We start from the raw sequence: 14,871 nt of genomic DNA on the forward strand, positions 1-14,871 counted from the left end.
AAAAGACAGGCAGTTTTTGGGGACTTTGTTTTATAATTTGTATCGATAGATATTAGTAAACAAATGAGTCGTTACGGGTTCCAAGAGGTTCCTGGTAATTGGATATTAAATAAGTAGTGCCCCCAAACGTAGTTGTTATATCATCTGTGGTCCTTACAACTCTGAAGGCTTTGGATGAAAAGATTAAGAAACCTAAGAAGAAAAAGAATGAAAAAATGACAACATGATACTTTTTTATTTCTCTAAGTTAGTCCCAAAAGACAGGAGGAGAAATGTTATCGAACAGTTTTATTCTTCAAATCACCACTATGATGTGGTTTGGAAGTGTTTTATTATTGAACGATTAGCTGCTAATCGTGTTTAAGCATAATATATTCTTCAGTTTTCGCAATAAGTATATACTGCAATGAAAAACTCAAAATAAGCGGCTCAGCGCTAATAAGTGGAAAGGTAGATTGGGTTTTGTAAAAACAAACAATTGAAACGACTTCAAAAACAATGAAAATATATTTTTTTCTCTAGGGGTGAATAAGAAATTATTAAAACACATATAAATTGCTGCCTAATACATAAAAAAAAAATCTTAAAAAGATTTAATATTTTCATTTTTATTAATAAAAAACTGGTCTAATTGATCCCTTCTGCATCTATGAAATCCAAGGTCGCATACTAATGAAATTAAAATGGGTCATTCTGGAGCTATATGGAATCCAATGCAAAATAGTAATTTAAATCGGAGTACATACCTACAGGCTAAAAAATATTGATGTACAAAATAAAGAAGGATAGGTAAGCTACTGCTCTTCTGTTGAAGTCGGTTAAAACACCGTGATACAGGAAATAAAAAATCTGTAGTAATAATAAAACAAAATATTTTTTTAAAAAACATATTTAAGTATATTCCACCTCCGAATTATAATATTACATAATCCTCGTTATTAAATACATAAATATTATTATTTTTCAATACCATCAATCCCTTGAATAAATACTTAAATCTAAAACTAACTACTTCCCTACATAATAAATTAATACTTTCTAAAAATGTCGTTTGGCATAATCTATTATCACAACTAAAACATATAACGCTAAAAAAAAGGAATTTACTTATAATAGGACTGTTATGAAAGTAAAGAATAGGTAAGTAAGTAAGTACTAAGTACTTGTACTTTGCCTTCGAATGTCATATTAGATCATAGGTAGTGTAACTAACAATAGTAAATATTTTATTTAAATAGGAATTGTTTAGGAATCGTAATGTTTATCGATTCGATAATGCTAGCCTTTAATTATGTTAAACGATTCACGTTGCACATTACATAATAGGAAATATCAACCTTAATGACCCTACGGCTAATAGATATAAGGCATATTAGGCAAATAGTAGTCAAACTACGAGTGCAAATCGTTAATTCACTGTAGACTGTAAGTTGTTTCAAACTGACAAGCCATGTTAGTCTCTATTGAACGCTTGACTATACAAATAAATCTTGTTCATTGTTCTCAAATGTTGGAGAAATTTCACACCTTTTCAGTCTTTTCTTACCCGCACAAGAAAAATCAAACTTAATCAGGTGCAACATTATCTACTATTGCCTTAACAGCTTGCCATGTTTCTCGGGCTGTCGACACAATTTGCGAGCCAGGTAATAGAAAGCCGTATGGTCCAAATGAATCACGGAGGTCAACGTGATAGGAAAACTTGATTCCGGCTCGTGCTTTTGCCCAGTCATGGGACATCCCTCCCGCTGGCTGGCTAAGTTCTTCTGCTGTTCCAACCTGAAATTAAAATGAAATATTTTTACTTTTTCCACAAAATGATAATGTCGCCAAATATGTTATAGGTATATTTAATTTTGTACATGTGATAGGAATGCGGTGTAGTTAACTAAAGTCAAATCTAAATGCTATTTCGATAAAAAAGGAAAGGTTCTTGATCAAAATAAAACCGGTATTACTTACCCGATATTTTGTACCAAACATGTCCCCTAGCGCAGTAGTAGCGAGCTTTCCCATTTCCATCAATACACCGTCATCCCCGTAAGGCGTGTATGCATGAGTACTAGGTACTAACCACGCTTGGGAGTAAGCATGGAGTGATATAAAAACCTGCAAAAATAAAACTTAAATTGAAATATCACTAGCATATGGAACATTTAAGCTTTATTATTTTACAGCACCGATATTACCAAGAATATTTCCTAAGTTCAAATAACATTCATTACGATTTTCCATTCTAAGTCTTGACACGAAGTATACTATATAGACATAATATTATGTAGCACCTAGTCAGAAATATTTATTAAAATAAATATATCTCCTTTATACGTAGATAAGTAAATGGGTACCTATCTACCTTGCATGTACAACTGAATGACAAGTCAAGCCGGTTGCTGACCTGATCATAATCACTGCGTCTTCCCATAAACCGTAGCATCGCCATCTACTCTGCAACTTTCTACTCCACGGTACTGCACTGCATTCGGTACCAAAACTATACTGACTCTATTGTCAATCACACCGGAATGTATCATAGCTTGCACTCTCATAATGCCTCGAAGAGTACCTTGGCAGTAGCCGAAGTGACGGAAGCTTCCAAACAGATTCTAGCGTAATATTTTCTAGTGAGTTATTCATAATAAGTGAATATTAATGTTTTATTTTGTATGGGATTCAGGTTACGACATGTACATGTACACTTTTTACATTAAAACTACTTAATATGCAAATACATGTATTAGTGCAATACCTTGATGTACCGCTAGTCTGCTAAGAAATATAATAAAAAAAACATTTAGTCGGCATCTTTTTTTGGTCGTAAGAGAAATGGAAATCAGTCATTTGAGGTCTTAAGATACAGACAGAATGATTGATAGGTACATACACTCGTGGTATCAGTGATTTAAGTATGTTAAATATAATTTAAAAAAACTAAGATCTGTACATCTTATTAAATTCCCCTTCAGTCTTTGCTGGCGGATTAATCGACGAGCGCATTAATAGTAAGTATGTTTTTTAATTGGAATTATATATACTTTTTAAGACTAGTAAGGCAATTGCTCGTTATTATTATCATTATAAAATTAGTAGCGGAAGGAATAGACGATGCAAGTATGGTACGATTTAGCTATTTAGCCGCTCTGGGCGAAAATAATAATTTGCCGCCTTTTCCGTTAACACGATATAAGTGATGAACTTTTATTCCTATGAATTTTTAATGCATGGTAATTTTTATAAGATCGTTCTTTCCTAGAGAAAAAATTAAGGTTTCATGTAACCACCCAGCTCGGCGCCCTAAATTTTGACGCCCCATATTTTTACTGCATTTGCTTAGCTGGCCTCTTTAAATCGGCCCCTGGATGCTAGGCGTATTTAATCCGACAGACTCTTATACAGGACTCTTGCAAGCCAGTCTTACTGTCTAATAAAGTTTGGTAAAATATTTTTTTAGGATATTTATACACCAGACCTATTGTTCCAAGTTTATAGGTGTTTATGAAAAATCTTTACCTATTTGTCAACCATTGTTAAATATTTGCGGCAGTTATATTTCTATAGAACAATTTTATAGCTACAAATAAAGAAAATTTAACGTGTGTTTTATTGTCGACAAAGATCATTAACTTCGTCGAATGAAAATTTTGTGAGGAAACCTTTGTATCAGAGAATTTTCCTTAAGAACATCGTAAAGCATATTGACTAGTAAAGTCTATCAACGGGCACTAGGCCAGTATGATTATCGAAAATCCTGAACAGCTGTAATTTAAGTCACTTTTATGGTTCCCTATAAACTTTCGATCATACGGTGGACTGAATACCAAATTGTATGGTGTAAAGTTTGAAAGTTAGATAGAAAATGTTTTGAAAGTAACGATGTGGGCAGATACCGTATTCTGTCACAATTTCCCATGATCGACGTGCGGTCTACCTTTACGGTTTTGAACGAATGATAAATTACTATACTTACCTACTTGCACGCATTACTATATCAGTTGCTAATTTATCATATATAGCGATACTAGTTTTTGTTTCAGATTATAATAAGTTGTGAGAAGTAGAAGGGAATACGAGATATACTATACACATATTGATCTCACAGCTTGTGACCTAATTTAGAAGTGAAAATAAATAATTAGAACTGTTTGCAAACAACACAGCGGACACCGCCAACCGGTAATTACAATCGACAATTGCACACAATCTTACGCATGCATTGAGTACGTAACGTAGACATTAAGATGAAATCTGATGTGGTTTATGACCTTTATTAGCAGACATGAATTGCGTAAATACTTTCATTAGCAATATTTCATTATATCACAATATAAAAACATTATCTCTTCTTTTCCTTAAATATAATAAGATAGTAATTATTTATAACTAAAACAATACCTATCTATTTTTATTCGTGGCGAAACTATTGGGGCGATGTGATCACATCTGTGTATAAAACGGAACTCGTGAAATGGAACCGGTAGAACACTAGTATCTATCCGTCTGCCTCGCGTCGGAACTATGTTTCTGAGAAACTGTCTATCTATGAAACTTGTAATATGGAACAGTTAGAACAATTATAAGGGTTGTTGGCCTATATCTAAGCATCAGATAAAAAATTCTCCAAATATTTATAGTGTGAATGATTAACGATTCTTGTTACATTAAGGCATGCAAATTTTACTCATGGTGTTTTTGTGTAGTTACCGTGTCGGATACTATAATTTTGTATAGAAAAAACTTTAAACGGAATACCCGGATAACGAACATTAATCGGAACGCGTTAATTAACACATTTATGTTAATTACTTAAGAAGTTGAGTAGCACACACATTTCTTTTCGAAAGTTTTATGTGGGTAGATAAATGGAACGAGTCATTAGTCCCTACTTATCTAAATAAAGATCTGACTAATTTATGTACAAAATTACATTACTCGGTATTGTTTTTACCTTAATTTGTCCTCTGTGTTCTGTGAGGAATTCGGACACCGCTCGTGTCTCCGGTTCGCTGAAGGGATGTGGTCCTGCGAAGTTGTCGGAACAAGGATCGCGGGATGAATCTTCTTCGCCCCAATGATAGTCCCAGTTGCGATCCGCGTCCACCCCAACACACTCAGTCTGACCCCAGTTCCATGGAAACCTGAACGGTTACGTTAAATATGAATAAAAAATAATTTCAAACTTATTTCTTTCCTCCTAGCCTTATGTCTGATCACCCCGATGAGATATATGGACTTTTGGTTAATTTCACACTTTCATACATTAGGTGTATGAGGATGGGTCGCGTGATTTTTATTGGAAATATGCAAAAAAATTATGTAAGTAGGCGGCTCCAAATTATACGATATGATAATAGGCATAGATTTATCTACGAAATAGCGGGAGCTATGGAAAATTAATTAACCTTATTAAAAGCATAACAATATAATTTTATATCGTTGCACGAACACGAGTGCCGCTCATCATTATATTCATTATTTCATTACCCATATTTGCGATGTGATTATAATTGGACCTAGCTATGCCAAAATGAACCAACCTACAAATTTCAACAAATATTGTTCAATGCATAGGTATATGTATGCAATACTTAGTTGGTATATTTTGCTACAGCTCGGTGCAATTATTCGACGCTTAAAGTACATCAGTGACCTGTAGAGTATTTTCCAGACAGCGCAATATTTTTCTTCAACTTTCTCAGGAAATTTGTATTGTTCCAGTATAATTTAACAACAGATACTAAACCGGCTAAACTACTTCATGTGACTATGATGGAATTCACCATTCAAAAAATACCGGATATATTTAGATTCACCTACTCAAAGAATGCTTTTTGTAAAAATGTACTACTTTCTATGCTGTGTGCCACTAGTTACATGTACAGAATTTAGTAATGATTTTTATATTGCTTTCTATACACTCTGCGATTAAATTGGGCTCAACTCTTAACAAGAGACTGACTCTTTACGTAATTTTATTTCTTAAATGACGCAAATGGTTTATGATTTTTTTTCAAATGATTCTACTTCTGACAATTTGATTACTATCGAAAATTTATTTATATCTGTGTTTTTCATTTGGGGTCGACGGGGTTCCGCTATTTGATTCAATTCGCCCCCCCCCCCCCCTAATGGTTTATTTAGTATTATTTACTTACTTAATAGTTGTCATTAAAAATCTTCAAAAACTCTGACAAATAAAAAAAAATACTTTTAAGCAGAAGCTATAATTATATAACAAACTAACTTATTTTTTTATAAATTAATGTAAACTATATTTTTAATTGGTTTAAAAATAAATTACATTCGGCATATTAAATATATATTTGTTTTCCTACCTTCATTTTATTTTTTACATTACGGTATGTGACTTTTCATGGACCCTACTACAGAAAATAAATATTTAAAAAGTGTAAACGAATTTCGACATTACCACTAATGAATTAACGATAAAAAATATGGTTGATAAACTACGTTTAATATCATGGGTAAATTCTGTATAATGTAATAAAAAATAACTAACCATCCCACAAAGTAGTAGTCATCAGTCTGGTCTGGTGGGCGAGAGCGAGTTTTCCTCCAGAGCCGATCATGCGTGTGCGAGTGCTCGTAACCGTCGGGGTTTAGCACTGGCATTATGTAGAAATCAGCCTGCTTTAGCACTTCTAATTCCGCATCTGTGAAGAAAAGTAATTTGTACCTATAGGGAAGTCCACTTACTACTAATATTCCAAGAATCTTGTACACTTTTTTTAATATTAAAAGGTATGTGTATTTACCCGATAAAGTAGAAAATTAATCGGCACTGGTCATATACTCGTCATGCAGTCTTTGTTCAAACGAGTCTTTTAATTGTTTTTTTTTGTCTCATAGGTTTTTCTGCATTACGGAAATTTTTGAATTGATTATAAATTATATTTCTCTTTAACTAATTGCTATAAGTCTAAATATTATAAGTATATAAGTTATTTATAATTCATACCTAAGCCTTTTTCGCCTTCCACAAGCATGTGAATCATCCACGTCGCAACAGCAGGCGCGATCCACTCGCGTGCATGCGCTCCACCGTCGAGCCATATTGCGGGCTTCATTTTTGACCGTAATTTCCATTTCTTCTTGTGTACTTTGACATTTAAATCTTTGGTAAAGGTTTCGTTTGCCGGTAAAGAAATCTGAAAATTGACACTCATTAAATAATTATACTATTCAACATCACTGAAAATATTATAAAAGATAAAATATTTCTCCATACCTTTACGGCGACTAACGGTAGGCCCTCTGAAGATAGTCCAAGTCGCACCAATTCTACTAAATCAGGATACGAATGTTGTAGATAATCCAAATATCGAAGAATGTCAGCATAACGATGATAGCGTCGCCAAGTCATCGGATGGCCTCGTATTTTTTCCAACTCTATTCTTTGTTTCTTTGATAAGCGAGGATTTTCATATGTAATAGCTTTCTGTTTTTAAACAGAATTGTAATTAGGAATCAAACTTTACGATCAAAATGGCTATTTGCGAGTTGCGGCAGTTTTATAATTGCTTTATAATAACGATCATACATTAACGTCCAACTGAGCGTTGATGACCGATTATTAGATAATGATTTCTTATGTTTACGCGAATGTTAGACATTGAAATTAAACTAATTTTCGGATTCTATCGCGGTAGAATCCGAAAATTAGTTTAATTTCAACGATTATTAGATATTTAGAATAATTTAAATCTGGATAAGAGGTTCTTTTCACACACCTATAAGATATTTAAAAATAGAGACTTATTTGAATTACCTGTAGATCCCAAATTACAACATCAAACACAATTTTAGATGATTTCAAGTGATCTTTGACATCCACCAGTAAATCTGGTGGTACCAATAAATCCGTAGTTCCGTTCAGCGACGGTGGGGTCCACCACATCAGCCCGGAACCCTGTGCTTCTTCTTGCAAATCTACTAACTCCTGGACCTTCCACTTAATATCTGGGTAAGTTCTGAGTAGTTGGTAGCCTTTATAATTTTTCTTAAGCGATTTCTTTGATGACTTTTTACCTAAAAGTAGTTGTAATTATAATAACATTGCTTAATATTACGTGCACGGAGATAATATCATAAATTCATAAAATGCCAAAGACAATTTAGTGTCAATATAAATAAGTGTCGTAAATGACGATGCAATGTGCGATGAAAGTGAGACACTAATTATAATGTACTCCCGATGTAAATCATTATAACGATCTACGGTTACACACAGAATGAAAGTAAGTAAATGAGATTTCGTAAAATCCACAAAACAACGAAAATTATCAGAGTAGAACGTCGTATTAGCCGTAAATCCTATGGAATATTATAGTTGTTACTATTAATTATAATGAGACCACAGCGGGAAATATAGTGGTCAGATGAAGCAATGTGAAAGCAATAACTATTTTTTGTGGGTACGTACTTGTAGTGGTGTCGGTAGCGGTGAAGGAAGCATCACTGTCCTCTGATTGTATAAAGGAATGAAACCAACTGCTCGTAGTCCCTGTGGAAGGCGATATTGTTGTAGATGTAGGGACAATCGGAGTAGGTTTTTTTGGTTTTGGCGTATCTTGAAACCAGGTCCCAGTTGAGAACCAAGAAGACTTAGATCCCACTATCCAGTCGTATATGTTAGTGAAAATTCCTGAAACAATATTATCTTAGTAAACCTTTGGAATAAACATTCTTGACAAATGCTGCAAGTGTAGAAAATTATACAAATAGCGAATATTGTTTGAAGTTATATTTCTAGATATTATTAAAGAAATTTATTCGTTATAACCAACACATGAATCGCTATATTTGTCTAAAGAAGTGGGTTTAATTTAAACGGTTACAATATTTTTTTGAATCTATTTCCATAACGAATATGGTTATATGATAGATAGATACTAATTTGTGTCCAATTTAGCGATAGGCTTGCACACTATAGAGCTCGGTGAAATGGGTACCCTTTGGTTGTGCCTCTGCCTTATCGGTCTGGCATAAAGGTGTGAATTTATCAAGTCTGTTGACACACTTATTAAGGTATTTTTCTTTATGTTATAAATGTAGACTGAAGCCTTATTTAGTCAGTACAGGATTATGGTTTGTATGACAAAAAAAGAGGATTTCTGTATTAGTACGTGATAATATCAAATCGACGCAAGTTACAATACTATATAGCCGGAAGTTTATAGGATAAAATAAAGAATTAGACATTAAATACTTGACATTACACATAAATGTAGGAAAATATCATTTTAATTCTTGTTTAGTTGCGTTAAAGTTATTTATAGAATATCTGTTACATGCAATAAACTATAATTTATTGTTGACAAAGACTTGTAAGCTATTGTATTATAGAAGCGATGTGTCCTATGGGATTTTCCTTCGACAAAACCACGTTTATTGAAAAAAATAAATCTTTCATACTGCTCATTATTCATGGAACGTATGTGTACAATTTTTCTTCTTCTAGTATCATCGGTATAGTTTGGCATTGAGTGTCGTTGAGTGTTTTGAATTTTAGAAACTACATATTTAGGTTACCGTCAATTATCTTTAACATTAATTTACTGACACTTTTTGAAAGCTGTTACGATCCCGATAAATTGCCTATTGATTAAATGGCATGTTTAAAGTTGACCTCAGGTTTGTGAGTAGTTGAGCGCGTTAGAAGTACCTATCTACTTAGGTAAAAAACTTAAAACCAAATGTCAGTGTACTTCAAAAATTCAGAAAGAAGAACGAAAGTAGGATTTCTATTTACTATATGAAAATTTTTACGTGGACCGTTTCACAGTTAGTTCTAAGGAAGTTTATTTTAGCACCACAGTGCTTGGTTCTATTATAATATTCTAATTTTCCGCAGAAAGTGCAGAATCAAATTGCTACTATATGGTACACGGTTTGAAAAAAATATTGATTAATACAATATCATACTAAATTATACATTTGATGCAGTAACGACCGGTTATAACAACGTTGATGGAAACAATGTAATCTTGCTGCTATTTCATATAATCGTTACAAACGATGCATCGTTATAAACTATATCACTACAATGGGTTTTTACTTATGAATTTATTCGATGTGAAAAATTAGCTCTTTGAAAAATTATATTACAACGATCGAATCGCTGGCGAAACGCAATAGACCTATTTATTACCTACGCATGGTAGGTATAAAAAAAGATGAACGATACGAAACACTTGTTATGAAGTTGGAAGATTAGTGCGAATGCAACTAGCATGCCGATAGTCTTCCTTCACAACCATGTGTGATTATAATAACATGATGTGTGGAGAAAGGGGCAGAATATCACACAATGACAATGTTGCGCTAGGCTTAAAACGATGGCTTAAAATTATTGATTATTTGAAAGTTACCTACTTAATACTTGAAATGTGAGACATCTTTACTATAATTTTATTATATTATAAGTAGTCCATTGAAAAGTTACATTTGGGGTTGCGTTTTTTAGAGGACGCAATTTTATTTTTTTGAAGTGTAGGGGGGGTCAGTCTAAAGCTAAAACCAAGTTTGTGGGGTCGCCACCCTTGTCCCACGGCCGCCATCTTGAAAATAGGGGTTGAAATGGTTTTACGATGTATCTCTTAAACTATTTATCTGACAAAAATGTATAAACATTTTTTGTTGCAAATTAAATTCTCTACAACTTTGGTTTAGTAACTTTTGTCGTAAAACTATAAATGAAAAAGTTATAAGCGAAAATGTTAAGAAATTCAATGTTAAGCAATATCCATTGCAACGTCATCAGAACGTGTGTTTATAAGGTTCATAATACTTTTTTTTGTACTCATTAGTACCCAAATACCCAAGGGACCATTAGGAACAAAAGAACATCTGCCTGCTATTATTATTATTATTTCTAATCTCTCTTATTGTAAGAATAGCTGATAATATTGTGTTGAAGTTGTCCTATAGTAAGTTTTCATTAGCATTTTGACTTTTAAAAGTCTTAAAAGTCAAAATGCTAATAAAAAAAAAGTAGTTTTCACTAAAGTTAAAATCGTGTCTAAAATCATTCGAAATCGTCTGCAGAATTAAAAACAGAATAAAATACATTCGCACGTACAGAAATATTTAGCACAACTAAAAGATATAAGTTGAACGACAACTTCAACACAATATTATCAGCTATTCTTACAATAAGAGAAGTTAGAAATAATAATAATAATAGCAGGCAGATGTTCTTTTGTTCCCTAATTGTCCCTTGGGTATTTGGGTACTAATGAGTACAAAAAAAAGTATTATGAACCTTATAAACACACGTTCTGATGACGTTGCAATGGACATTGCTTAACATTGAATTTCTTAACATTTTCGCTTATAACTTTTTATTTATAGTTCTACGACAAAAGTTACTAAATCAAAGTTGTAGAGAATTTAATTTGCAACAAAAGTGTTTATACATTTTTTGTCAGATAAATAGTTTAAGAGATACATCGTAAAACCATTTCAACCCCTATTTTCAAGATGGCGGCCGTGGGACAAGGGTGGCGACCCCACAAACTTGGTTTTAGCTTTAGACTGACCCCCTACACTTGAAAAAAATAAAATTGCGTCCTCTAAAAAACGCAAGGTAAGGCCTAAAAAATGTAACATTTCAATGGACGTTCTTATACTCTTAGTTATCTTTTACGCTCACACAGTGTCATATTAGTGACAGGGGCCTTATTCTCTATCCCGCACGTTATTTTGACAGTGTGTAACAAGCACGTAACACAACGCATCATGTTTAGGACTATAGAAATTTGGCTTACAGAATACCATTCCACACACATTTCTCGAAGATAACATGACACGGCCGCGTTACGCGTTTACACTACCATACAGAATAAGGACCCAGGTCTATTTTACATTAACATATTTAAACTTTCTATGCACTTGTTCCTTGAAATGTTCCATATTTATTTACTTGAAACGATTTGTCTGCCTTTGAGAATTCAATTCCGTCCACACTACAAATAAATTTGCAAGACTGTAGCAAAGGTAAGTACTCCGTGAAATTAACTACCTAATTGTACTCTCAATAAGGTTTACAAAATCCGACGATTAGTTAGTTGTTGTTATTAGTTGCGATATAACAATAAGCAAAATAAAAAACTAAATAATGTAACAGATTCTCAATGTAAGTCTTTGCTTAAGAGCTAATAATTAACTATGATCGGCATATTTTACGCCTGCAGTTTTATTTTAAAAACTAATGAGCTTTATCTGCTGATTAAGTTAATTGTATTCTAAATATTATCGATTTTCTGAAATTCAGATTAATTATGCGTCTTCCTGCCCAACAAAAACGTAAAGGCCATTTGAGAGAATTAAATTAAAAAAATAATATTTATTTAATGATTATGATTTAAGATTCCTATACAACAGTCATACCTTACGTTAATAAACCTTAACGTTATGTGGGTCACAAAAAATCTAAATTATCGTGCCTGGGGCCACAACAAAAATTCGTTAATCTACGTAAGTCTAATAAAATAATCGAATTTTGACTTTATTTTAATAAATCTTATTTAAATTTAGTTGAATAATTTTATTCTTATTTTAGGGTTTAATATATATACGTATACCGAACTATGCTATCTGAATAAACGTGCTTCTAACGCCGAACGGATAATACCTGTCGCAGTGACAAGATTATAAGAATCGACTATTAAGATTGAAGAACGGTCAAACTATAATATATATAGCTTAATAATTATTGTAAGTATAAAAAACTCCCTATAGACTTCTTTACATTTGCCTATCAAATCGAATTATTTTAGGGTAAATTTAGGTAGATATTTTGCAATAAATGACATACGTTGACAAACATTTTACTTAAAAAAAAGTATTCAAATCCAAATGAAAAGACTGCATAGATTAGAAGTTTTATGAAGCGATCAGTGGAGGTCCTAAATAATTCTTAATAGAGTAAGAAGAAAGTGCTTACACTGACCTGGCATGAGCGTGCTGACGCGGCTATATAACATGGTAATGTTAATGGTTGTTAGTTCGTAAGTAACTTTTTATTTCGAATTACCATGTTTATTATACAAAGGTACATAAAAAATTTATATACTTTACATTTTTAATTAATTACTCCCAACTACTTATTCCATTTCTTAATTAAACTTGTTATTTATGAGTAGATACGTACATACTAAATATAACAATACATTCAGATATATACTACATTCATTTACTTTTTGGCTAATAGGCTTTTAAAGAATCAACTTTCGTAAACTTAATTTAATTTTGCGATACTTAACGAGCTTTTATACTTATTCACGTCACCGCGCCGCGCCGAAAGCGGATAAATGTGTCTTTAGTGCCTTTTTGAATGTTAAAGAAACGATAAAAATTGTAGTAGTTGTATTTTTGGTTTGAACATACAAGTTGTTTAACATAGTACATTTACCGGAAGTATTTTAAGTAGATACCTATAAGATGCATTCGTAATGTGTGAGCAAATTGAAATAGATCAATGTGCTTCTGATTATTTTGACATTGTGACAGGATGTCTAATAATAATTACGAAGTTAGAGAAATCTAACCCTTTGGATGTTAAGTCAAGTATGACTTTTGAAACATTGTCTGATCCATTATAAAATATATCGTTATGTATAGTATGCACCATCTTCTTGGTCCTTTCCTTTCACATTCCACTGAGGGTTCAACGAATAACGCGATAAATAATGTGGTTTAATTTTATAACCAACAGTTTACCTGAAGTCAACCACCTTCTGAGCTCAATCTTAGATATCTTAATGGTGTAAAAACTCATAAATTGTTTTGGCCGAGTTAGAAATTCAACCTACGAACTCTAACTTAACGTAACATTTTATAGGTACACGCTGCTACTAGACGGTAAGGCGATATATTGTACCTATGTCAGTAATTTTGGTTATGTGAAAAAATGATTCATTGCTATGTAGGAAGTCGCAAATACATTGTAAAACTATTTCCTGTACAGTTGATGTTCATAAATCACAGTATAATATTGTTTTCTAAAGTCTTTAAAACAAAATTGAGATCTAAATTGGTATGAAAAAACTTTTATTACACGTGAACGGCAAAGTGATTGCACCTGATGATAAGTCGTGTGGGCTCCAATAAAATGTGGATTGACGAGAGATGATTACCCCTCGGCAGTAGACACACTTATGCTGTCCTGTTGGAACCGGATATACGCAGGCTGCACCCGAAACGCGACACACTTACTATATGAGCGGCTTTAACACCTTGTGTACGGTGACCGTTATCGGGGCAGATATAAAATATACCCTACCACCAGCAAAACTTTATGCAGAGTGTTAAGAGTTATAGATAGCCAGGGATTATAGTTACTTTTAAGAAAATGGCGGGGTGTATATGAGCTCATCGAGTCTGGAAACAATAACGGGCTTAGGAGCGGAGCTAAAGTCGCGCGATGCCTCGGAGGACATTGTATAGCGTCTAACCTACGAAATTGATAAAATTGGGGAGTTTAAATTTTCACTACCGCCAGGACCTCGAGTAAGATTTTTATTTCGCACGGGCCTCGCTTTGATTTTTCTTACTTTCGCGCGAAGTTTTGCTTCCGTTAAGATCGACACTGTTTAACCATTTCGATATAATGGACGCGTGCGGTATGGTTGCTGGTTAGCAAATACCGTATACAAGGTGCATAACCCACCATATTTTTTTTTCCAAATGATCTCACAATATAATATAATTTATATCAGTTTACAAAAGTAAATTTATCTTGTGGCTCTCAATTGAGTTTCAAGTGGGAGTGAGGTCTAGTATTTGATACGTTCCTCGTAAAAAATAAGTATGCTAACAGGTCCAAATCTTGCTTAAGTATAAATTTTTACA

General features: G+C 33.1%; 1 protein-coding gene across 1 annotated transcript; it reads right to left on the reverse strand.

Moving 5' to 3' along the window:
* Positions 1-1,052: 1,052 nt before the first annotated feature.
* Positions 1,053-8,662, reverse strand: LOC115443185 (carboxypeptidase A4; the record flags this gene model as incomplete). Its single annotated transcript, XM_037439800.1, is given in 8 exon segments — positions 1,053-1,779; positions 1,963-2,109; positions 4,946-5,135; positions 6,518-6,671; positions 6,977-7,166; positions 7,247-7,456; positions 7,787-8,046; positions 8,441-8,662. Coding segments are annotated over 8 exon segments (1,586 nt in total), but the record flags the coding sequence as incomplete, so codon positions are not given.
* Positions 8,663-14,871: the final 6,209 nt, after the last annotated feature.

Source organism: Manduca sexta, chromosome 17 (genome assembly GCF_014839805.1).
Source record: "Manduca sexta isolate Smith_Timp_Sample1 chromosome 17, JHU_Msex_v1.0, whole genome shotgun sequence".
Taxonomy (NCBI): Eukaryota; Metazoa; Arthropoda; class Insecta; order Lepidoptera; family Sphingidae; genus Manduca; species Manduca sexta.